At 54.6% G+C, this 22881-nt stretch overlaps 2 protein-coding genes across 12 annotated transcripts; one reads left to right on the top strand and one right to left on the bottom strand.

The window, feature by feature from the left end:
- Window positions 1–192: 192 nt before the first annotated feature.
- On the bottom strand, window positions 193–14877 carry GIGYF1 (GRB10 interacting GYF protein 1). 8 transcript variants are annotated; one of them, XM_072943189.1, is made up of 28 exons: window positions 14653–14877; window positions 11506–11625; window positions 10358–10595; window positions 9496–9643; window positions 9136–9416; window positions 8920–9049; window positions 8726–8821; window positions 8451–8562; window positions 8230–8338; window positions 7870–7910; window positions 7481–7651; window positions 7021–7274; window positions 6783–6891; window positions 6169–6306; window positions 5865–5965; window positions 5478–5649; window positions 5193–5359; window positions 4976–5076; window positions 4772–4894; window positions 4543–4643; window positions 4303–4385; window positions 4088–4213; window positions 3781–4008; window positions 3355–3539; window positions 3092–3252; window positions 2841–3007; window positions 2629–2758; window positions 193–2533 (listed from the first exon to the last, which is right to left on the bottom strand). In XM_072943189.1, exons 5-28 carry the CDS (start codon window positions 9168–9170, stop codon window positions 2481–2483), a joined length of 3093 nt encoding a protein of 1030 aa, XP_072799290.1. In that variant the 5' UTR covers window positions 9171–9416; window positions 9496–9643; window positions 10358–10595; window positions 11506–11625; window positions 14653–14877; the 3' UTR covers window positions 193–2480. The 8 variants fall into 8 exon arrangements, with proteins under 8 accessions (XP_072799290.1, XP_072799294.1, XP_072799293.1 ...); XM_072943193.1 differs by having other exon boundaries at window positions 3355–3536; XM_072943192.1 differs by having other exon boundaries at window positions 4772–4891.
- A 6705-nt stretch (window positions 14878–21582) lies between these two features.
- On the top strand, window positions 21583–22740 carry POP7 (POP7 homolog, ribonuclease P/MRP subunit). 4 transcript variants are annotated; one of them, XM_015251949.3, is made up of 2 exons: window positions 21583–21801; window positions 22055–22740. In XM_015251949.3, exon 2 carries the CDS (start codon window positions 22065–22067, stop codon window positions 22485–22487), a length of 423 nt encoding a protein of 140 aa, XP_015107435.2. In that variant the 5' UTR covers window positions 21583–21801; window positions 22055–22064; the 3' UTR covers window positions 22488–22740. The 4 variants fall into 4 exon arrangements, with proteins under 4 accessions (XP_015107435.2, XP_015107434.2, XP_006219202.3 ...); XM_015251948.3 differs by having other exon boundaries at window positions 21583–21805; XM_006219140.4 differs by having other exon boundaries at window positions 21583–21906.
- Window positions 22741–22881: the final 141 nt, after the last annotated feature.

The raw sequence follows: 22881 nt of genomic DNA, 5'->3' as shown, positions 1-22881 counted from the left end.
AGTCACAGGCAGGAGGACCTCCTCCCCCAGCGGGTCACTGTGTCCCCACACCCCCAACCCTCCCAGTTCTAGCCTGGCCCTGTTGGGCTGACCGACCAGAACCACCTCTGCCCAAGGCTCAGTTCCCAGCTCTGAGCTTTGCCTCTCATCCCCACCATCCCCTTCCCCCAAGAAAAGACTCAGAGACAGAGAGGAGAACACACACCAAGTTTTATTGGGAGGAGGGGAGTATTTACAGGGGCGGGTAGAAGAGAGGGGAGTCACACAGGGTATGGGAGATTATGGGTACAAGGCAGACGACGGGATACAGAATGACCCCTGCACCCACCCTAACCCCAGGAAGGGCAGGAGAGCTGCTGGGGCCCAGGAAGATGGGCTAGGGAAGGACAGCAAGGGGGCTGAGTCCCTGGGCTGGGGGGCTCAGGGACTTGTAAACATTGACCACTCTCAGAAGGGGATGGGGGTGGGAGAGGGCTCCCCCTACACTTCCTTACAGGGTTAAGGCCTCTCCAGGCTCAAGGGCCCCCAAGTTCAAAGTCTCTTTAGCTGGGGGGGGAGGGGAAGGAAGAGACAGGGAAGTGTCATCCCCCCTCCCCTGCATTGGCTGCGGCAGGGGTGGGGGCAGTTACATTCAGTCACAACAGTACCCCCCCACCTCTAATGCCGCCAAATACTGGCTTGAGGAAAGGGGGAGCTGGGGGGCCAGCAGCAGCAAGACATTTCCCCCTGGCCCATCACCCCCTTATTGCTTTAGAGAGAATATTGTCTTTTCACGGACGCTAACACTGTTGAAGCCAGGGAGAAGCAGGTGGAGGGGGCCCCTCCACCCCCGAGGCCAGCTTTACCCCCCAACACTGACCCAGTTGCCACTTTGGTGCAAAAAAAAAAAATCATCTCTCTGGGGCTAGATGGGGAAAGAAAACTGGGGCCACTCCCCATTTCCCCACGGCAGGAAGGATAAATACATTCATGGAGGGGAGGCAGTGGCAGAAATCTTGCCCTAATACCGCGCTCTGAGCAATGAGGTTGATGGGAGAAGTTAGATGAGAAACCAAAAAGATACAACAAAATTTAAAAAAAAGGAAAAAAAAAACAAAAAAACAACCACGAATGGAGACAAACCCAGGTAGGTGATCGGAATAAGAAGGTGGTAAAGGGTAGCCCACCCCCTGACCCGGGAGAGACAGACACTCCCATTCTTGACCCCCCCCCCACCTTACCCAACATTAAAAACATCAGGGGAGCAGGGAGGGGAGAGGCCACCTACTCCTCTCCCATTTGGTCAATGGAGGGGCGGGGCAGAGCTGGGTGGTCCACATCCCACACAGCCAGCTGCAGGTGAGGGGCTCCCTTCTAACAGCAGGCCCGTACTGCAACCTGAAGCCCCAAGCCGCCCACTTCCGCAGCCTCCTGGGCCCCTCCTCTGCCCCCCTTCACAGGAAAAACAACAGTCATTAAGTGGTGCCTCTCTCTCCAGCTCCTGGAGGAACTGCTCCGCCCCCACCTCCTCAAGGTTGAGGCAGGGGGCGCAGCAGGGGCTCACCGCCCAGAGAATACATTCATGTGGCAAGGCAGGGAGCTGGGGCTTTCAGCTTCACACCCAGGCGGTCCCCCGAATGGCAGCAGTGGGGGAAGACCCTCACCAGGGCCAGAGTGGAAGTTCTGCCGGCCTGACAGCCAGATGAGGTTGGCACCGCTGGCCCTCTCCCATCCACCCTGTCAGCCGGCGCAGGATGGCAGCCGGGGGCGCTGAGGCGGCCCGGCCCATTTGTGCAACTTTCCCCGAAGCAGCAAAGCCAAGGGGCAACTTTGGCCCCCACCCCAGACACCTCTGCCACAGTCACAGCAACAAGGGAGCCGTTCACAGCGGGTCCGGCCGGCGGGGCTGAGGGGGCCTCGCTGTGCAAACTGCTGGCACCCCAGCTTCCAGTTACCCCAGTGGCCCACCTCGTGGGGCGGGGAGGGTAAGTGCAGCCTCGGGGGCCAGGCAGGACAGGTCTGTGGGGCCCGTGTCCCCACTGCCCCAAAATAACAGTGTGTTTTTTCTTTCAGTCTCCTAATCAATTTTTTTTCATTGTTTTTCTTTTTTTCTTAAAAAAAAAAAAATTCAAAAAAAAAAATCCAACAAAAACCCCCAAAAAACCTCTGTGGATCTTCCATTGCACTCCTACTATCCCCAAAAGGGAAAGGGGTGCTTAGAGTCTAGTTCTTAAACAATTTTTTCATCTCCTAATGTTTTCTTCAATGTTGTTTAAAATTTTTAAAAAAGAAAGAAAAAAAAAAACCCTTTCCCCCAATCTGTAAAGTGCCTCGTGGTGGGTGAGTTAAGGTGCATCGTGTGGTTTGTAACAAGTGCTGGGGACCCTGCCCCTGCTTCCTCCTATGCTCCTCGTGGGGAGCCTGCAGGCTGGGGACCCAGAGGTCCAAGCTGCTGCCGCTGCCCTCGGCCTATAACCTGGGGCGCTGGTGGGACGGGCTGGTCAGTAGTCATCCACGCTCTCGATCTCACCAGAAGGTCCATGCAGGGAGTACCCTGAAGCCAGGGGAAGCTGGGTTTGAGCTCTCCAACCCAGCTCCTGCCAGGCACTGAGGGAGGACCATTCTTCCCAGCTCCACCCCCAAACTCACCCAAGATGCTGGGGTCCGAGTGCAGCATCAGTGCCCGCCTCTTGGCCTTGCTGCCCTCCCCAGGGCCGAGTTTGGTGCTGTGGTTGGTCTGAAAGGCCGTCTGCAGGGAGCTGCTGCTCAGCCAAGCCTCCTGCAAGGCAGCAGAGAGAGCGGGCAAGTCAGGAGGGCACTGGGAGCCCTCACCCCCTCTGGCCAGGGCTCTGAAACCTCACCTGCTGCTGCTGCTGCCGTTGCTGGCTGGCCTTCTGCTTGGCCCTCCGCTCCAGGAATTGTTTGGCAAATTCTTTGGCTTCCAGCGTGTCCCCCAGGCAGGAACGGATATAGTCGTGGACATCGTAGGGGGATTCCACCTCCTTGAGGATTGCTACAGCCATGGGAACTGCGGGACAGGAGGCAGCTGTCAGGACCCACCGGACGCAGGTCTGCAACCCCTGGCCCGGCCTCCCAGGGAGCACTGCCTTACCGTCCAGGCTGCCTGTGGTACTCAGCGTGTGCAGCATCTGCTCACACCACTGGGTGAAGCCATCCTGGGGCCGAGGGATGCCCTGCAGCAGCTTCAACAGCTTCTCTTCCTCCTCTGTCTTTTTGCGCACAGGCCGACCTGACAGGTGACTGTACGAGTCACTGAGTGGGATGAGGGTGAATGAGAGGCAAGAAATTAACTCAGGTGTCCTGTATCCTTCCCCCCTGGGCCGTGGCCCGGGCCCTGCTGGCCCTGGCACCCACCTGAGAGAGGGGCTGCTGCGGCTATTCTTCAGGCCCAGGCTGCGGGCCAGGCTCCCGCTGCTCTTGAGGGTGTCCTCCCAGAGTCCCAGGCTGCTGCTGCCCCCACTCTTGTCGGGCCCGCCCCACAGCGGCCCAGCCTCAGATACCCACTGGTTCAGGGGGGCGGCACCCAGGCCCCCGAGCTGCTACAGATGGCAGAAGTCAAGGTGGCCCCAAAAAAGAACACACACACTCAAGAATGCTGAGTGGGAAGGTTCCTTCAGGCGGCAAAGGGGGGCAGGGCGAGGGCTGCACAGAAGAGAGGGCCTCCAGAGTTCCACCTGGACCAGTGCGTGCCCACCCTGGAGTCACCCTGGGAGTGGACTGGAAGGGGTTTCCCAGGGCCCCAGGGTGCTGGTCAGTGGGGACTGGGCCCGGCCTGCTCACCACACGGTGGTTGGGGGCCTGGGCCCGAGATGGCTCCCGAGGCGGGGGCTGCTTGTGCATCTGCCGCTCCCCCTCCAGCTGCAGCTCCAGCAGCGTCTTCATGGACAGTCCCTGCTTGGCCAGGCCGGCCCACAGTGGGGGCGGGGAACTGGGCGCAGGAGGCACAGGGACAGCGGCCACCGCCTGCTGCTGCTGCAGCAGCTTCAGCAGCAGCTCCTGCTGCCGCACCTGAAGCAGAGACGCGGTGAGGCCAGCGGCCGGCCCCTCGCCCCGCCTGGGCGGGCTAAGGGTTCAGCTGGGCCCTGACCTGCTTGCGCCGAAACAGCTCCTCTTCCTCCTGCTGCTGCTGCTGCTGGCGGCGCTTCTCCTCCCGGCGCTTTCGCTCCTCCTCCTCCCGCTTCGCCCTGAGCTCCACTTCTCTGCGTTCCTGGAACTAGAGCCATGGCGATCAGGGGTCATACCTTCCCAGACTGGGCCCAGCCCCCCGACACCCAAGCATTCCAGCCCAGGGCACCCACTCACTTTATGTTGCAGCTGGAGTTGTTCTAGAATTGGACCCTGAGTCGAAGAGTTAATTGGTATGTCCCAAAGACTGGCCTCACCGCCTACAGGGGGTAAAGGCAGCTGCAGGAGAGAGCTCAGATCCCCCGGCTGTAGGGGGCAAGGGGAGGCGCAGACCCCAGCTCCCCACCTACTCAAGACCCGGGGAAGGGACACTGGGACTCAGAACGGGTCAGGGCGGGGAACTGGCTGGCCACACACCTGACTGTGATGAGGCTGAGGTATGTATGTCCCAGAGAGGGCCCGAGTCTGGCACCGACAAAGACCGGTTCATCGTCGGGAGCAGATTCTGGTCCCCACCCCTGAGGAGCAGAGCACTGCCGCTCAGCCTAAAGCCCGTATCCCCACCTCCCCCTTCCCACAGCCGGCGGGCTCTCACACGTGCAGCCACGCAAAGACCGCTAAGCAAGAGGTGGAGCAGCCCACAGACCTGGGGGCTTTGAGAGCTTGGAGCTGCTGCAGGAACGCGGCGAGCTGCTGCGGCGGCGGCGGCGGCGGCACATCCCCCAGAGCTGCCTTTTCCCGGAGTGCGCACTGCGGGAGCTGGCGACTGCTGAGATGCAGGCAGGCGTGAGGGGGCAGGCCACAGGACCAGCGCTGGCCCTACTCTCGAGCCCCGCTAGGCCCCCCATACCTGCTGACCAGCTGAAGAAACTGCTGGTGTTGCAGCTGCTGGTACAAGGCGGCTGCCGCCAGCTCTTGCTGCTTCTTCAGCCGCTCCTGGTCCATGTTTCCCTGCGTGAGTGAGAGCATTCCCGCAGCTTTGACCTTGTCTTGCTCTGCACCACCCACTGCCGTCCATGAGGCTCCCGCCTCCCGTCCCTGCTCCACACTAAGGGGCAAATGCTCACCAGCAGTGGGGGTGGTGAGGGCCCTGGGGCAAAGGGCACACGACCCCACATCTTGATCACCTCACCCAGTGGCTGGAAGCCCTCATCACAGCCCCGCTTCACCAGCAGGGCCATGGAGAAGTAGCCTGCCTGGAACCACTCTGCCATCTCTTGGGTCGTGAAGGGGCCTGGATCAAGGGAAGGGGGACCATGGTCAGGAAGGTGCACCAGAGAAGCCCTCGATGAGAATGGTGCTGTCCCTTGGCCTCAGCAGCATCCCCAGTGTCCCCCATTCCCCTTGGGCACCTTGGATCTCCCCCTGCGGGTCCTTGTAGAACCACTTCCGGGCTGCGCCGTGGCTGAGGGGGAGGGCAGTGGCAGCTGCAGAGTGGCGCAGGCCCTGGGCCTGTATGGCAGCTGTGAACTGCTCCTCCTCCAGAGAGCTGTCCTGCAGGGAGGCCACGAGCTTCTCCGCCTCCTGGGAGCCCAGGGAGAGAGGGAAGTCTCAACTATCCAATCCCATCAACACTGGGACAGGGCTGGGGCTAAGGTCGGGTGGGGTCAAGAGGTCAGGTCCTGAACACAGCGGGACAGATGGGGAAAAGCTTGGAACCATGGTAAGGACAAAAGGAACCAAGGCTCTCTGTCTCCCAGATACGGGAGGGTCCCTAAAGCTGTCTCAGGCACCCCCACCTGCTGCAGGTGCTTCAAGCCTTCATCATCTTCCAGATCTCCTGGTGGGCCAGGGGGTGAGCCCACCCCAGGACTCAGCTGCATTCCCCTCATGTCATCTCCTAAACAGAGCGAAGAGAGGACGGTGACATTGGTGGAGTCCAGAGAAGGGGGAGACAGTCCCCTATGCCCCTCATACCATGGAAGTGGGCTCTAACTCTGCCCTCCCCGTGACCTCCAGTGCATTTCCTTTCCCCAGAGAAGGGCAGCATTTCCCCCATGACCCCCAGACACCAGGGAAAGGGCGGCCCCACCCCCTGGCTACCTTCAGCTGCCGGCAGGTCTCTCTCCACAGCGTCATCACCTTCCCCATGAGCTCCCCAGAGTGGGCCCAAGGTAGGCAGTGGGGATGGGGAGCTGGACTTCTCCTCTTGAGGAGGCAGTGGGGTCAGTTCCTTCCCTCCTGAAAGGAAAGGATAATTACTAGAATGCAAAACCAAACAGCTGGAAGGCCTTAAAAATGATTTAGCACAAACCCTCCATTTGTGGCCAGAAGGGCCTCTAGGTATTGAGCCCACCCATGTAACTTTGGTCAAGTCCACTAACACTTGGTGAACTAACACCACACACCCCACCGCACACACTTCCTCTTCTGCCCTGCCAGTAACGGACGTGCCTCCACATCACCATCCAGAGCTGTACCCACCACACCATTGACTTAATGCCGTGTCGTACAGATTCCTCGAGTGATTTTCAAAGGTCATTTTGATCCTGCTTTGATTTTTATCTGACACTCAGCTTTTCAAACACAGCCCTGCTGTTTCCTAGTTCCTCCCCACACCGTGTCAGCACCTGCTTTTCTCCTGTGTGTAAGCAGCCTTCTCCCAAAGGCGGGCAGAAAGCAGCACCCTCGAACCCAGCTCAAGGCCGCAGGCTCACCTGCCTCGGGCCCTTCCTCGTCCAGCCCTTCGGAAGGCTCTTCCTCCTCTTCCTCCAGACCCTGGAAGTCGAGCTCCTGCTCCTCGGGAATGGGCTCCTTGGGGCCCTTCTGCATGGGTTAGGGGATAGGATTGGGAAATGAGGAGCCAAGGATAAACGGGTGGAGTGAGAGGACCCCCTCAGGGCAGGTTCCCACCAACCTCTAAGAAAAATCTCCCCCTCGCCTCCTAGCAAATACCTTGAGAGGCAAGAAGGCCCCGGAGGCATCAAAGGTGCCCATTTCTTCATCCTCATCGTCCAGGCACCACTCTGGGAGCCCATCCTTGTCGTCATCAAAGCCGTCAGCCCCTCGGCACCTCCGGAGGTGAGAGCTGCCTCCCCCACCCCGCCCCTCCTCTTCACCACACCCTCCTCGATCCCCTCGCAAATCAAAGTCAAACTTGCGACGCCGGTCCCCATGTTCCCGCCAGCCAGCAGAGCGGGGGCCGCCATCTGGGCAGGAAAAGGTGGAGAATCGGTATCCTAGTCAAGCCAGATCTGCTCTTCTGCGACCCACCCCAGGCCCCCTCCACTGCCCAGAACCACCAGCATTTCCAGGATGGCTCTCCTACCAGCCCCACTCTGGAACTCTCTGCACCCACCCTCATGGGAGGTTCTCGCCGCCCACCACCCCACGCCCGTCCAGGCCCCAGTCTCACCAGGGCTGGCTGAGCGCCAGCGGTCGCCATCTCGTCGGGGTCCTGCCCCAAGTCTCCAGCTGCCCTCCTCCTCTTCCTCTTGCTCCTCTCGGAGAGAACGCCAGTTCTCGCTATCTGAGCGGGCATGCTCCTTCCTCGGGCCAGCCCCTCCCTCCTCAAACCCGGATCGTGCTTGGGGGTAGGGAAGACACAGTCAGCGGATGGCAGCCGCAGTCCCTGCAAGAATCTTACTATACGCACCTTGTCGGTAAAGAGAAGCCCAGCTCCGGGCCCTCCTGCCCCACCACCTCCCCCAAGAAACATCCCCCAACTGGGGTCACCCATTTCAGTCCTCCCCAACCTCTCAATGACCTCCAGGGCCTGGCCACCACCCTTGCCACTCTCCATACCTCCATCCCTCCTGGCTGACTTCTCAAACCGCCTCTCGCCTCTGCAGGACACAAAAGTGTGGGTCAGAGGACAGTTTCCTCCCCACCTGTGGGATCTCTGCTCACCTTGTCCATTTTGCCCTGGGTTGGGGGTGGGGACTGGGCTTGGGAGGGAGCCAAAGGGGGTTCACAGAATGGAAGGAAAAGGGCAGGGCCACAGGGGGTCAGAGGGCTGGAGAGAGAGCTCCCTGACCAGGGCTTTTTTGGTGGGTCTCCTGGTGCCCTCTGATGATAAAACCCAAGCCTCCCTCCATCAGACCCTGGGCCCTAACCCTGGGGCCTCTATCAGCTCTTTCTGTGCCACCTCCTTCCAGCCTGCACCTGTCATCCCAACTCTGGCTACGCTGGATCTCCCGGGGGTTTCGGCCAAAGGTCCCGTCGCTTTCTTCAATGCTTCTTTGGTAAAAGCAAGTGTCACCACGACCGCGGCCTGGAGAAGGAACAAGGTACACGTGGGAAACCAACCGGATCATCTCTCCAAATCCTCAAGACCACAGGCCCCACCTCTGCCCGCTCTGGAACACGTCATCACCCTGCTCTACCTCGGCTTCGAGTGCTGCCCCTGCCACGGGAGGTGCCACCAAGGGGGGGGCCGGCCCCCTTCCCCATCAGCCTCAGCACAGCCACACTGTTCACTGACAGGGAGAAGTTTCTCTGAGGAGGGAGCCAGGGGTGGGAGTGAGGACCCAGGCACCCGGCCCCGGCCACCACCACCCCATCCAGAACCACTACCTCCACCACCTGCCCTCCCAACTCCAGCCCCTCTTCCAAGGTGAGGACAGTGCCCAGCACTGCAGCTGCCCGTGTCTGGCTCCACCTGCTCCTCCTCCGTCAGTGGCTCCAGTGCCAGGGGCTGCAGAGGCTCCTCCTGTAGCACCGCGGCGAACTCCTTGTCCTGCAGCTCGTCGGGGACCTGTCAATCAGGCAGGAGGCACCACATGCTCCTGGGACCTCTCCACTGGCTGAGACCAAGTGGGCAACCGGGCAACCGGGCCACACTGCACCCCCTACCTTGCTCTCCTTGACATAGAGAGCCAGCATCTCCTCTCGCCCGTAGCGGTAGTCGGCCAGCTTGTATTTGGGCATGGCGGGGGATGGGGGTGGGGAGGCTACACTGCCACCACTAGAGAGGGCCCTCAGCCTGGAAGAAGGAAACGAAAAGACAGGAACCTGAGCAGCCTTATTCTTCCCTGCTTCTCCACACCACCCAAAGCATGTCAGACTCACCACTCGGGCCCAAAGTTGAGGGTCTCTGCTGCCATTGTGGAACTGGGCGTATCTGAGAGGTCAGAGGAGATGTGCAGGGGAGGGGTACCTGGCGTTCACTCTCCAAACACCTGTGGAGGCGTGGGGGACACTGGGCCTTGGAGACAGCACACCCGGAGAAGCCAAGAGGATGGGGAATAGGTCCCCACCTACACAGGCACAGTAATGGGCTCTACGAGGACTCCCCTAAGCCGGCCACGTGCCACTCACACCATGAGTTAACCAGAGTCACGTGGGAAGACCTGGGGAGGGGAGGAAACAGGCAGCTAGAGCCCCTTCCTGCTTCTGCAGGGGACTGCCCTCCCTCCGGCCCAGACTCACCTGGCAGCCTTGCCCAGGGAAGCAGGTAGGGCAAGGGCCGGGCTCTCTCCAGGCAAGGGCCTGTGCTGGAGTGAACGAGGGTCCCCAAACAACTGGACGTTAGTCTAGAGTGGTGCCCAGGGAGGGACCTTCACATCTGGGAAAGATCCTTAACGAGAGATGAAGGGAAGAAAATGGGGTTAAATTAATGGTCAGACAGACCTCCCTGCCTCCAGCCCTCCTCTACCCTGCCTAACAGGAAGACCCACAGCTGCCTAGAGGCTGCTGGTTATAGCACAGGGGACTACGGGCCCTGCTCCTCCTCACCTATGCCCTCCACATATCAGGCCTCATGAGTAGTCAGTCCACTCAGCAAAGCCTGGCTGAGGTGCTGGAGGTGTGGCAGAGAGCGCCAGGCACCTCTCCACAGCTCAGCACCCTCACCAAGTGGCCCAGCATTCAGTAGATATTTAGGACAAAGACAAAACACACACAAACAAGCAAGCAAAAAACTCACTAGGGCCACAAATACTCCAGAGCAAGAAAAGGCTAGTTATGAAGTGGATTAGAAATTGATCTAGAAGCAGAATTACCTCTCCTGAAAAAACTCAGGTTTGGCTGCTTGGTGGCTAGAACCCAGGGACTCGGTTCGGGAAGAAACCCGGTAAAGGGGAGCAAGGGGCCTATGCCAAGGCCAGAGAAGGGGCACACGCTGAAGGCTGCAGGCAGGCAAGTCCAGCCAGTGTGCCCAGGGCCCATTTATCAAACAGGAATCAACACCCAGCCCCTTTCCCTGGGATCAGGGAGAGCTCGATTATAAGTACAAAGAGCCAAAAAGGGCACAGTGTTACTACGATACAACCTAGGAAGCAGGCTCTCTCACCATAAAGTAGAAACAAGGTCAGTTACTGAGGCTGACACAAGCAGCCGCGGCGGCAGCGACCTGTCCGGCTAAGGAACAGCAGAGGAGGCTCTCAGGAGGTGGCTCATCCCTGGTGGTTCCCAGCAGAGGCTGGTGGGCAGGTTCTCAGGGAGCCGGGTGAGGGCTTCCCTCAGTGGCTGGGGGTGTGGCTGGACCGGGGTTCCTCCACAGTTCCCATCAACTCCAAGGCTCCACAACTCTGGGAAGGAAGGAGGAAGAAGGGTTTCTACCACAAGGGCCAAAGGAAAGAGGCTTTACCCTATAGCTACAGACCAGAAGACAAAGCAAACTCCATGACAGACACAGGACCCACTCCCAGGATCCCAGCATCCTAGTGGAACGCAGCTTCTGAGACCACCTAGAGCAGGGCTGACCTCCCCTGGCACAGGCATCTCTTTTACAGCAGCCCCAGCTGGACACTTCTGGAGACAGAGTGCGCCACGGCACACTCAGCCGTCGGAAGAGACAAGCCTGCTGAAAAGTTCTTTTTTTGCATTCAATTCAAGTAGGCCTCCCAGGACAACAGTTAATTCTTTCTACACTACAACCCTGACATAATCTGGCCAATGAATGAATCTCAAAAACATTAGCTAAGTAAAACACGCCAGTCACAAAAAGAACAAATACTGGATGATTCCTCGTATGTGAGATTCCCAAGGGAGTCAATTTCGGAGAGACAGAGAGAATGGTGTGTCAGGGCTGGGGGACTAGGGGAGTGGGGAGTCATCTAATATGGATAGAGTTTCAGCTTAAATGAGGCAGATGAATAAATTCTGGAGATGGGGTGGACGGTTGCACAACAAAGTGAACATATCTGACATCACAGAACTGTGCCCATAAAAATGGTTAAGATGGTGCATGTCTTATCTTACCACCATTAAATAAAAGGTTTAGGGGAAAAAAAAAACGTGGGGATAGCTATCGCATACCTATGTCTTCCCCACTCCAAGAAAAACACCCCAGTTCCTTCAAACAAACTCGGGAGAGGCTGTTCTGAGCCTCCTCTAGTTCACCCCAGAAGAGCCTCATCTTCTGGACCTACGAGACCAAGAGTCCTGTGGGCATGGAAGGCTGCTGTGGGGCGAGGGTACAGGAAGGGGACAACTCACCCTCCCACCCTTCCAGGGAGTGGCACAGAAAGGGTGCTTTCCTCTTCCAGCTGGCGCCTTTCCGTCCTGAGCAGCAAACTGAGGAAGAGTGGCTGGCTCCCGGTGTGAGAAGCAGGGAAACTGCAGAGGCGAGAGAGAGGCAGTCAGGCAAAAGGATGCACAGGAGGAGCTGGTGAGAAAGGTCAAGTGTATGGGTGGGCCCAGCCCCAGGAGGACAGGGTCACAGGAGCTGATGGGTGCCTGGCCCCTCCTCAGACTGCGAGCAGCACACCGCCCGGTTCCAGAGCTCCACACAGGTCTGTGTCTTGTCCATGTGCCTCCTCAAAGCTGGAGGTTCTCAACCCGGGGCAATCCTAACCCCCAGGGGTTGTGTGGCAACATCTGGAGGCACTTTTGGTGGAGAACTGCTACTGGCATCCAGCGTGCAGAGGCCAGGGATGCTGTTAAACATCCCACAGTGCACAGTATATGGTCTCAGGTTATCAACAGTGGCAGCCGAGAAACCCTCCCACAAACCTCGGGCAGAGGTAACACCTATTGTCTGTTTACGGGGAAGAACTGAAGACAAGAGAAACCAAATTTACTCCAGCTCATTCTCCCCTCTGAAGAGCAAGGAAAGCACCCTCTGATTACACTGTCCCATGAGAGAAACCTGAGTTCCTGCCAGGAGGGAAATCCTCAAGAAAAGAATAGATTAAAAAAAATTGTCTTAAGTTTCTCTACCACAAACTCTCAAAGCCAAGCGAATGGATCCCTTTCCAGTGAAGGAAAGAGCAGGAGGTGGCAGGCAGGGGACTGGGGACAATATCTCTTCCTGGCTACCAGGTCTCAGGGTGTCCAGCTCCCCCCCACCCTTCAGCATCTGTCTGCCTCTCTACCCAGCCCCGTCCGGCCTTCTCCTCCTCAAGCCACAGTATACCCTCAGTCCCCAGGATTCTGAATTATTGCTATTAAAAGACTGCCCCCTGCCGGAGTCGAAGGGAGAGGACACACACTGGTCCTGGGTGCTCATAACACCCAGGGAGGGAAGCTTGAGGGAACAGGAGGGGAGCGTGTTCTCTGGGGTTCAGAACTCACAGGAGAAGAAAAAGATCCAGAGACTAGACAGTCTCAGTACACACTAAGTTAAGAACATTATTTCCTCATTCCATCACCCCTAAAATTAGCCCTAATCCAGAGCAATGTGCCTTGGCACAAGAAGGCACCACTATTAACAGAAGTGGAGTCCCAAATTCTCCAACATTTGAGCAACCGCCCAGCCCCAAGCCTGGTGGTGGTGACTCCTCCCTTTCTCAGGATGGAAAGAGACTCCATGCGTGGTCTGATGAGAACTCTGAGGCTTAAAAAGAGGTACAAGCCCATGTTCTTCCTGGCTGGTCAGCCATCCCAGCTCTGCCCTCTGAGCCATCACGACAACGCCCTGTGGCATGTCTAGTAGTTAACGTTTTCAAAGCACTTTCACACTTTACCTCATTTGATCCCGTCTGCCCACTTGCCCAGTCTTGGGCTCTGGCCAAGAAAAACAAGGAAGGGAGGCTGAAGCTACCCTAATAGGAGCCCGGACGTCCCTGAGACCCTACCCCAGACTGGAGAAAGGGCACACATGCAGCAGGAACCACCCCAAACTCGCAAGCACACTTTGTGAATTTTAAACCACTTTTCATCTCGTTACAAATTTTTTGTTAGAAATTTTAAAAAATCCTTCCCAGAGCCACCTCTTCTGCTCTAAAGTGGGGCTGTTTTTTTCTATCCCAAGCTGCCAACTACAGACGTAAAACCCAGGGCAAACCGGGGTCCTTAAAGCCATCAAACTACACACAATACTGCCACATCCACTGGCCAAAAAAGCCAGGCCATGAGTGTAAGAACACAACTCACTTGACTGTAATCACCAAATGGGACCCTCGAGCCCCCTAGTCCCCAGGTTATGGCAGCAACACAAAGCCCAGATCTGCTTCAACCCTGCCCAATGACATGACAGACCTACCATCTAGGAGGTAAACTGAGGCTGGAATGAGGGCGGGTGGCCTGGGACTGCACAGGAAACAATACAGATGAAGGAGCCACAGAGCAAACTCTCACACTGTGACCAGCCTGTTAGTACTCATGGTGTTTCAGGTGCGAAGCCAAGGGGTGGGGGCCAAACTGCAACCGCACATCAGCTCTCGGGAGGAGGAGAGGTTGTGGAGGCTGATCTTTGGAAAAGCAGCAATGAGAAGAGGGAGTGAGACTGGGGTGGTGGAGGAAAGGGCCCGCCAACAAGTGCTAGTTGAGCATCTCCCAAGGCTGGGCCGTATCTTCAAACCAGACCTGGAAACTTAATACTGGTAATGACTGAGGAAGACGTGCGAGGTGAGGCTCTCTTTAAGGTTAACGGGGGGGGGGGGGCGGTGGAGGGGGAAGCAAAGAATGCGGGGTCGTGGCCAGGGAGGTGCTGCTCAGGGGAGATGGGCTGGGAAGGGTGTTTCATACGGCCGAGGAACCCGGAGGAAGGAGACCCCAATGACCAAGCACTACTGTCGCTCGCTGAAAGGAAATTGAGGCGAAGACCCAGACGAGGTGCTTTGGTTAAGGGGAAAGGCTTCCACGTTAGCCAGTCACGGAACGCTTGGGCTTTAAGACCCGCAGGGCCCAGCTAATTCCGATGAGAACCCGGAGGAACGCTGAGGGAAATCTCCGGGGAGCGCCGGGCATTAGGGTCGGGGGCCCCCGCGCGGAGGACGCGGGAGCGGGGAGGTGGGGAGCCCCGGCCGGGCTTCTGAGGGGCCGCAGGGCGGCCGTTAGGAGCAAGGCAGTGGGAAGGAGGCGGGCCGGCCGGGGAGGACAGTGTGCCCTTCAGGGAGGGGGCGCCAGGGGCGTGGGGCGTGGGACGCGCGGGCGGCCGGCCCCCTGGAAGGGGCCGGCCTCCCTCGGGGCGGCGCGGGGACCCGGCCCGCGCGGGGGGAGGACCCGGCGGGGAGGGCCGGAGGGCGGGCGCACCGAGCGGCGGGGGCGGCGGCCTCGGGAGGAGACGGGGGAGGGTCCGTGCCGGCGGCCCGCGCTCCCGCTCTGGCTCTCGCAGGCTCGGCGCGGCCGCCTCGGCGTCGGGGGCGGGCCTGGCCTGGGCCCGGCCGCGGGCCGGGGTCCGCGGGGCCGCCGGGCGCTTACCGCGGCGGGCGGGCGGCGCGAGGCTCCGGTCCCGGGGCGTTGGCGACGCGCGGCAGGCCGGGGGGCGGCGGCGGCGGGGGAGGGGGCGCTGGCGCTCCCGCGGCGGCCGCTCCTCTCTGTTTGTGTTTGTAGCAAGATGGCTGCCCGCCTCGCACCACGTGACGCGGACGCGGGGCCGCGGGGCCGCCCCCTCCGCCCCCGCCGCCGCCGCCGCCGCCGCCCCCCTCCGCGGCTCCTGCCCGCTCCGACCCGCACGGCCTGGCGCGCTCCCCGTGTGTCCCGAGGGCGCGGCCCGGACGCCCGCCGCCCCCGACACCCCCCTGGCACGTGACCCGTGAGCCCGGTTCCTCACGTGACACGGCTTACTGTGGGCTGGGGGATGGCGTGTCCCCAGGGTGCCCCTGGGCTGCCCCCGGGCACGTGACGCCCGACCATCGCGACGGAGGCCTTGGCTAGCACCGTCGCCGGCCTCCCGACAGTCGGCTTCCTCCAGGAAGCCCGTCTGGGTTGAAGGAGACCACAGATATCCAGACATGTGTTCATCCGACATCGTGGGATATATGAAATAAATGAAGGACTTAATGATTTAGAAACAGCCCAAGGCGGCACTGGCTGGTGAGATCTGGAGTTTGTTTATGGCTCCGCCACCCCTTAGCTCTCTGGACCTCGTGGGTGAAAGAGTTCACCCTTTCTGGCCTCAGTTTCTGTTTCATAGTAAGGCATTGATGCTTTCCTCCGCCGCATCCCGGGCCCCCATCCCACTCCCTTCCCAGAGTGCTGAAAGAATTGAAATAAGTGAGTGTGAAAGACTGAAAAGAGAGAAACTACTATGCAAATCTGAGAAGTAGATTGACACCTCCTTTGTTTAAAAAGGAGGTTTTCAAGAATGGTTTTTCCCATTCCTTGAACTCTTTAGGATGAAAAAGTTTTGTATGTTTTCACTATTTTCTTTGAAAGTTATTCTACCTCTCTGCTTCCTAAAGCAGCCAAACAATATAATTCTTCTCAGGACAGGGAAAGGTAAATTCAGACTTGAAGCTTGAGTCCCCTGTGTTATGCCATAAGGAAACGTGGACCTCCCGAGCTACCAGGAAGGCCCTTTGTTCTTGCACCAAGTACATCCCAGGCTTCGATGCACTTGCAGTTTTAGCGTCTGATTTTTTTCAGTTCCCTTGACTTTCTTCAGGATTCCTGCCTCAGTGTCATCAGTGGAGCTGCTTGCTCACAGGCTGGAAAATGCATTGTTTAAAGCAATGGCTTGTGTGCTGGTTCCATCCATTACTGACTGTGACCTTGGGCAACTTTATTAATCTCTGGGTCTCTGAATTTTATGGTAAAGCACTTAACACAGTGCATGGCACAGAGCAAGCAGGCACTCCACAAGTGTTAGCTAGTAGGGTCCACAATACTCAGATTGTTAACCCTGTATAAAAATGTATCAACTGAATCCAATCTTGGGTCAGAATTCTTCTAGAATAAAGTTCTTAAGTTGATGACAGTTTCTGCTTACTCAAAAGCTTTTCTTTTTTTTAACTTTTCTAGATTGTGTCCTGGGCGATTAAAGTTACCAGTAGTCTACTCTCTGAATAAGGTCTTAGCATGTTTTGATTGTCAATTAGCAAATGTCAATTAGTAAATTATGGTGGAGAAATGGGAGAAGCAGTCAGGGACAGTGGGGTCCTGTGCTGAACTGGAAGGAAGGGCAGGATTTGCGTAGATTTAAGAAAAGTGGGCATCAGCCTTAGAATAGTGTCTGACAATCCAGGCTGATGGGAGAAGAGGATCTGGATTGCTAGTTGGATGAGAACTGAAGTGAAACTTCAGGTGAGGGCTTCGAATGCTATTATAAAATGTTTCTGATAAGAGAGTAGTACCCACTCACTAGATGCACTGTGTCCAAGAGAGAACACTGGACTGCGGGGTAGAAGACTAGAGTCATGGATCACCCAGGTTCCCCGCATACCAGCTTGTGACCCTGACCAAGTAACTCCCCCACCTGTAAAGTGGGAATGCTTCTGCTGCCAATGACATGGTGGAAATGGAATCGTCTAAGCACCCTCTTTGAGAAAGGAAACAAACCAGAACTGTGAATCTCCCATACAAAATTCAAGACAAAATTATGAAGCAATCACTTGGACCTAACCTAAGCTGTTTTTTGTTTCTTTAGGTACTGTGCTGGAAAATGTCTTGGTCTGTGTTATTTTCAATTTGGGAGCTTCTAAACTAAACAAAGAGATGTGGTTAGATGATTAATCGAGTTGAAAGGGAGGTCTCAAGTAAGACTAAACTGCCACGCTCTGCCTTTTTTCCTAATGACAAATTCCCCTGTGGTGTTTGCCTTAAATGAAATGCAAAACGAAAAGGGCCATCTTAGTGTCAAATCAGTGTATTACGGGGCCTGGTTTCCCCTACCCGAATTGCTAACCTTTATATTTATCGGTATGTCAAAATCTGGAAAACGTATTTTAGATGCCATGGAAAGACATACAACCTGAATAATGAACTGATAGTTCATAAACTGTGCTTATTGTTAATTAGCAGATAAAAATCGTCCTTACAATTATTTATTGCATTCAGAATTCCTTTCTGCCATGAGCTAAGGTCTTTGGTCAGCCTAGGGTAGTTGCCTGTCAAGTCACCAATGACCTCTACATTGCTAAATCCACTGGGCCATTATCTTGTGTGGCCTGTCAGCAGCATATGATGCAGCTGGTCACTCCTTCCTTCAAGAAATGCTTTCTTCCCCTGGCTTCCAGATGGCCCTACTCCCTTGGTTTTCCTCCTATCTCATCAACCACTCCTTTGAATCCTCTGCTGGTTTCTTCTTCCTTCCCTACCTCCTGGAGCTCAGACCTTCCAGACCTCTCCATTGTAACTGGAGGGGCTGCACAGGATATGAGCCCCACTGCTGGACAGTCCTGCCTCAGCTGAGCCATTGCTTCCTTTGGAAAACATTGGATCCCCCAACATCACATTGGGGATCTACCGAACACTGCGCGTGCTCCTGGCTAAGCCCTGGTCACACTGTCTTGTTCATCTTGTTTGCCTTCCACAGTCAACTATGAGCTGCTCAGCACTGTACTGTTCTATGATATAATCAGTCTTCCAACAGCCTAACAGGTTTCCATGATCCAACTTTCATTACTGAGTAGTATTCCATGGGATAGATGGCCCACACTTTATTTAACCAGTCACCCATTGAAAGACACATGGATTGTTTCCAGTCTGGGGCTGTTACAAATAAAACTACTCTGGACACGTGTATACAAGTGCATAAATGCCCATAAGTGCGCTGGCTGATTCATATGATGAATGTATGTTTAGTTTTAGAAGAAACTGCCAGACTGTTTTCCAGAGTGGCCGGCCCATTGAACATTTCCACAGGCAGTGCATGAGAGATCCAGTTTCTCTGCATTCCCCTAAACACTTAATATTATCCAAATCTTTTATTTTAGACACTCTAATAGGTGTGTAGTGGTATCTCATCATGGTTTAAATTGCATTTCCATCATGGTGAATGATGTCAAATATCTTGGGTGCTTAATTGTCTTCCTTATACCCTCTTTGCTGAAGTGTCTGTTCAAGACTTTTGCCTGTTTTTCTAACTGAGTCATTTTCTGATGCTTGAGTTACAGTTCTTTATATATCTGGATACAAGTCCTCTGTTGGATCTGTGACTTGCAGATCTTTTCTCCCGGTCTGTGGCCAGGTGGTCTTTCACACAGTAAAAGGTTTTAATTTTGATGAAGTAGAATTTATCAATGGCTTTCTGTAGTGGATTGTGCCTTTGGAGTTGTAGCTAAGAAGTCTTTGCCTGACCCTATGTCATGAAGACTTTTTCCTATATTTTCTTCTAAAAGTTTTATAATTTTACGTTTCATGTGTGTGAATTTTTTGCATGGGGCTGAGGTCCAGTCTTTGCCAATTTATTCAGTTGTTTCAGCATCACTTGCTGAAAAAACTCATCCTTTCCCCATTTAGCTACTTTTGCACCTATGTCAAAAATCAGCTGGCTGTACTTGTGTGAATCTATTTCTGGGTTCTTGATTCCATTTTATTGATGTTTGTGTCTATCCCTTGGCAGATACCACACTGTCTTGATATTGTGTTTATATAGTATGTCTTAAAATCAGGTAGTGTGATTTCACCTTCTTATTTTTCAAAATTGCTTTGACTTCCCTTTCTGTATAAATTTTACTGTAAACTTATCTGTATCTTCAAAAATTTTTGCTAGGATTTTCATAGGAATTGCACTAAACTTGGAGAGAATTGATATCTTTACTATGTTGAATCTCCCAATACATGGACACAGTATATCTCTCCATTAATTTAGATCTTCTTTGATTTTTTATCAGCATTTTGTAGTTTTTAGCGTACAAATTTTGCACATGTTTTTTAGACTTATACCTGAATATTTTTCCCTCCCTTTCCCTTTCTCCTCCCCCTCTCCTTTTCTCTCTGGAGTGATTGTGAATGGTTTTAAGTTTTGGTTTCCAGTTGTTTATTGGCCAGTATATAGAAATACAATTGATTTCCGTATGTTAATCTTGTATCTCGCAAACTTGCTAAACTTACTTATTAGTTATATGGGTTTTTTCTTAAAATAGATTTCTTGGGATTTTTTATGTATATACAATCATGTAATCTGCAAATAGAGACAGTTTCATTTCTTCCCTTACAATCTTTTCTTTGTCTTACTGCACTGGCTGGGACTTCCAACAATGAGAGTAGTAAGCAAAGATATCCTTGCCTTGTTTCTGATTTTAAAAGAAAGGTGTCCAGTCTTATACCATTAAGTATGATGATAGCTGTAGGTTTTTTGTAGATGCTCTTCATCAGGGTGAGGAAGTTCCTTCTATTTTTTGGCTAAGAGCTTTTATCATAAATGGGTACTAAATGGTTTTTCTGCATCAATTGATATAATCGTATGTGTTTTTTCTTTAGCTTGCTAACATGGTAGATTCTGCTGGATTAATTTGCTAACATTTTGTTGAGGATTTTTGTGTTGTTCATGAGAGATACCAGTCTGTGGTATTCTTTTTTTGTATAATCTTTGTCTGGTTTTGGCCTCATAAAATTAGTTGGGAAATGTACCTTCCTCTTGTTTCCTGGAAGAGAATGTGTAGAATTTGTCCTATTTCTTTCTTTCCTTTTTTTTTTTTTTTTGGTAGAATTCACCAGTAAAACCATGTGGGCCTAGATTTTTTTAAAGTTTTTTTTAAACTGTGAATATAATTATTTTAATAGTTATGGGACTATTCAGATGATATATTTCATTTTGGAAGGGTTGGTAGTTGTGATTTTCTAGGACTTGGTCCATCTAAGTTGTGGAATGTATGTATGTAGAGTTGTTTGTGTTACTCTATGCATCTTTTAACGTATGAGGGATCTTTACTGCTATCCCCTCTTTCATTTCTGATAATAATTTGAATCTTCTTTCTGTTATTCTCTTGTCAGTCTTGCTAGAGGCTAATCAATTTTATTGATCTTTTCAAAGAACCAGCTTTTAGCTTGAGTTTATTATTTTTCTGTGTTCAGCTTCATTGATTTTTTTTTTTGATCTTTATTTCTTCCCATCTTCTCCTTTTTGCTTTATTTGGTTCTTCTTTTTCTAGCTCCCTGAGCGAGGAGCTTACATTATGCTTTCATTCTTTTAAAAATACTGTTCAGTGTTTCCAGAAACTCCTTGGTTCCCTGAAGAACTCCTGTTTATCCATCAAAACTCAGCTCACGTGTCACTTCGGAAGCAGAATAGGGTTGTAGCCAGCCTTTCCTCCTCACCCCTGAATAAGCCCCCAAACTTGTAAGAATCTGAAGCTAAAAGGAGAACTACAGGATTTAAATAGTGCTGGAAGAAAAGTTCTCAGGAGCCTGACCTCTTTCCAACCTCCAGTCAAATGGGGTTAGACTCCACCCCAGGTAACTAGAAAGAGGTCTGGGGGCATAAAAATGCCAGCTCACACATGTAGCTTACAGTTTACAATATTATATTGGGCTTCACAACTCAATGGCAAGACAGGAATTATAATCCCCATTTGAGTGATGTGGAAACCCAAGCGAAGAGTAGTCGAGGTAGCCAATGCAGGTCTAACTCATTTCTGAATGGAGCTCTCCAGAAGGCACACCAGTCTGGGCCAGAGAACCCCTCCCCACCGGCCTTGGGGAACCACCCACACCCAGACGCCTCCCGCCCTTCCCGCCAGGGGGCGCAAGCCCCTGATCCCAGGTGGCAGGGAGAGGCAGAAGAGCTGGTGAAAATGGTTGAGGGGAGCGAGTGGGCCAGGGAAGCCTTGAAGTCTGGGCCTACGGCTCATTGCTTGGGTCCCCAGAGGCTGGCCTGGGGTTCAGCCCAGTAAGAGACAGGGGAGAAGGACGGGTCCCCGTTAACTGCGGAAGGGTCCAGGGGCGCTGTCCTCCGCCAAGGGCCGGGTCTCATAACCCGCCTTTGGGCAACTGGATCTTAGGGAGGGAGGTCAGGCCTGCCAACTCTGCCACGCCAAATTGTGACCAGATGAACTGCGATGGACGCGGGAGTCCCGACTTGACTTCGGGCTCCTTCGAGATCACGTTCCCCAGAACTCGCTCCTCTCCCTGCTGTCTTTAAAGGAAGCCCCTTACCCCTAAATCCTCCAGGCCCCTAGAATAGCCTCCTCTCCTCCTTTCTTCCCTTCAGGACTCCGCGAACCGGAGACTTGGATTGGCCCAGGGAAGCTGACTCTCCCTTTTCCAGCTCCTCCCCGGCTTCGACTTGATACCTGCCCCCTGCCTCCGCGCCCCGCCTCCAAGACGTACACGTGGTAGATCCCATCACCTCCGGAAACCTCGCGTTACTTAAACACCTCGCGCGGTTTTGCGAGCACTCAGGAAAGGGTGGGGAGAACGGAGGCCGGGAAGGCGATTCGTGGATCGCGCGGGCTTGGCCCCGGGGGGCGGGCGCGCACGCGCACTCGGCAACCCTTTCAGGAGCCAGGTGCCGCTAGGGCTCCAGGGCTCTGGCGTTCCTGCGGCGCCCCCCTTTTCTTCTCTTCCCTTCTTACGGCTTCGGAGTCGCGGGCAGCAGCCTCTATTCAGGCTGGTCGGCGCTACGCTTAAGTGGCCTGGCGGGGGAGCGGGCTGCGTTCGCGTGGCGGAAGTTGTGGACCGGAGAGAGTAGGCACGGAAGAGATGGGGAAAGGGGGCGGTAGAGGAGCCTGAGGTTGCGGGCGATGTGATGAATGAACAAGAACTGGGGTTGGGGAGATGCGGGAGCTTCAGGTGAGTGGGAGGGACTGAGAGGCGGGATGGGAAGAGGAGCGTCGAGTGCGCCTTCTTCCCGGCTGCACCCTTTGGGCAGGAATCAGGGTAGGGACGGAAGCGAAGTCGCCGGTCACCTCTCGTTGATCTAGTCCCTTTCTCATGCCAGAGTACACAACATGGCCGAAAACCGAGAGCCCCGCGGGGCCGTGGAGACTGAGCTGGACCCGGTGGAGTACACCCTGCGGAAGCGGCTTCCCCACCGTCTGCCCCGGAGGCCCAATGACATTTATGTCAACATGAAGACTGACTTTAAGGCCCAGCTGACCCGCTGCCAGAAGCTGCTGGACGGAGGGGCGCGGGGTCAGAACGCATGCACTGAGATCTACATTCACGGCTTGGGCCTGGCCATCAACCGCGCCATCAACATTGCCCTCCAGCTGCAGGCTGGCAGCTTCGGGTCCTTGCAGGTGGCTGCCAATACTTCTACCGTGGAGCTTGTTGATGAGCTGGAACCAGAGACGGATACGCGAGAGCCGCTGACTCGCATCCGCAACAACTCGGCCATCCACATCCGCGTCTTCAGGGTCACACCCAAGTAATTGAAACGAGTCTGGCCCACCTTATCCACTCACCCCTCTACAGCTAGGCTCAGATGTGCCTCTTCTTGTACTGAGTACTGTCGTGGACTTCCCACCAAAGCCATATGGGAAAAAGCCTATCCCCTGCAACCCCAGAAGACTCCTAATTGAGAGGGTGAATATTGTCTTTTGTTGGGCCCAAGCAGTGGGTCTTCCCGAATCTTTGTGGTCTGTAACCATTGTCCTATACAATAAAAAGTATCAAGTTGTATAAGTGCCCAACCACGCCACTGCACTGCCTCTCCCCTGTGCAAATTCTGTGTGTACCCGGGAAGGACAGTAGGAAACTTTACAAGAATTTAGGTACAGGAGGGGAATGGGAAGTGTTTTCTGCATTCACAGAAAGAGCATAATT

The sequence above is a fragment of the Vicugna pacos genome, chromosome 18 (genome assembly GCF_048564905.1).
Source record: "Vicugna pacos chromosome 18, VicPac4, whole genome shotgun sequence".
Taxonomy (NCBI): domain Eukaryota; kingdom Metazoa; phylum Chordata; class Mammalia; order Artiodactyla; family Camelidae; genus Vicugna; species Vicugna pacos.
The sequence above is the reverse complement of the archived record's forward strand: the minus strand, read 5'-3'. Positions and strand labels throughout refer to the sequence as shown.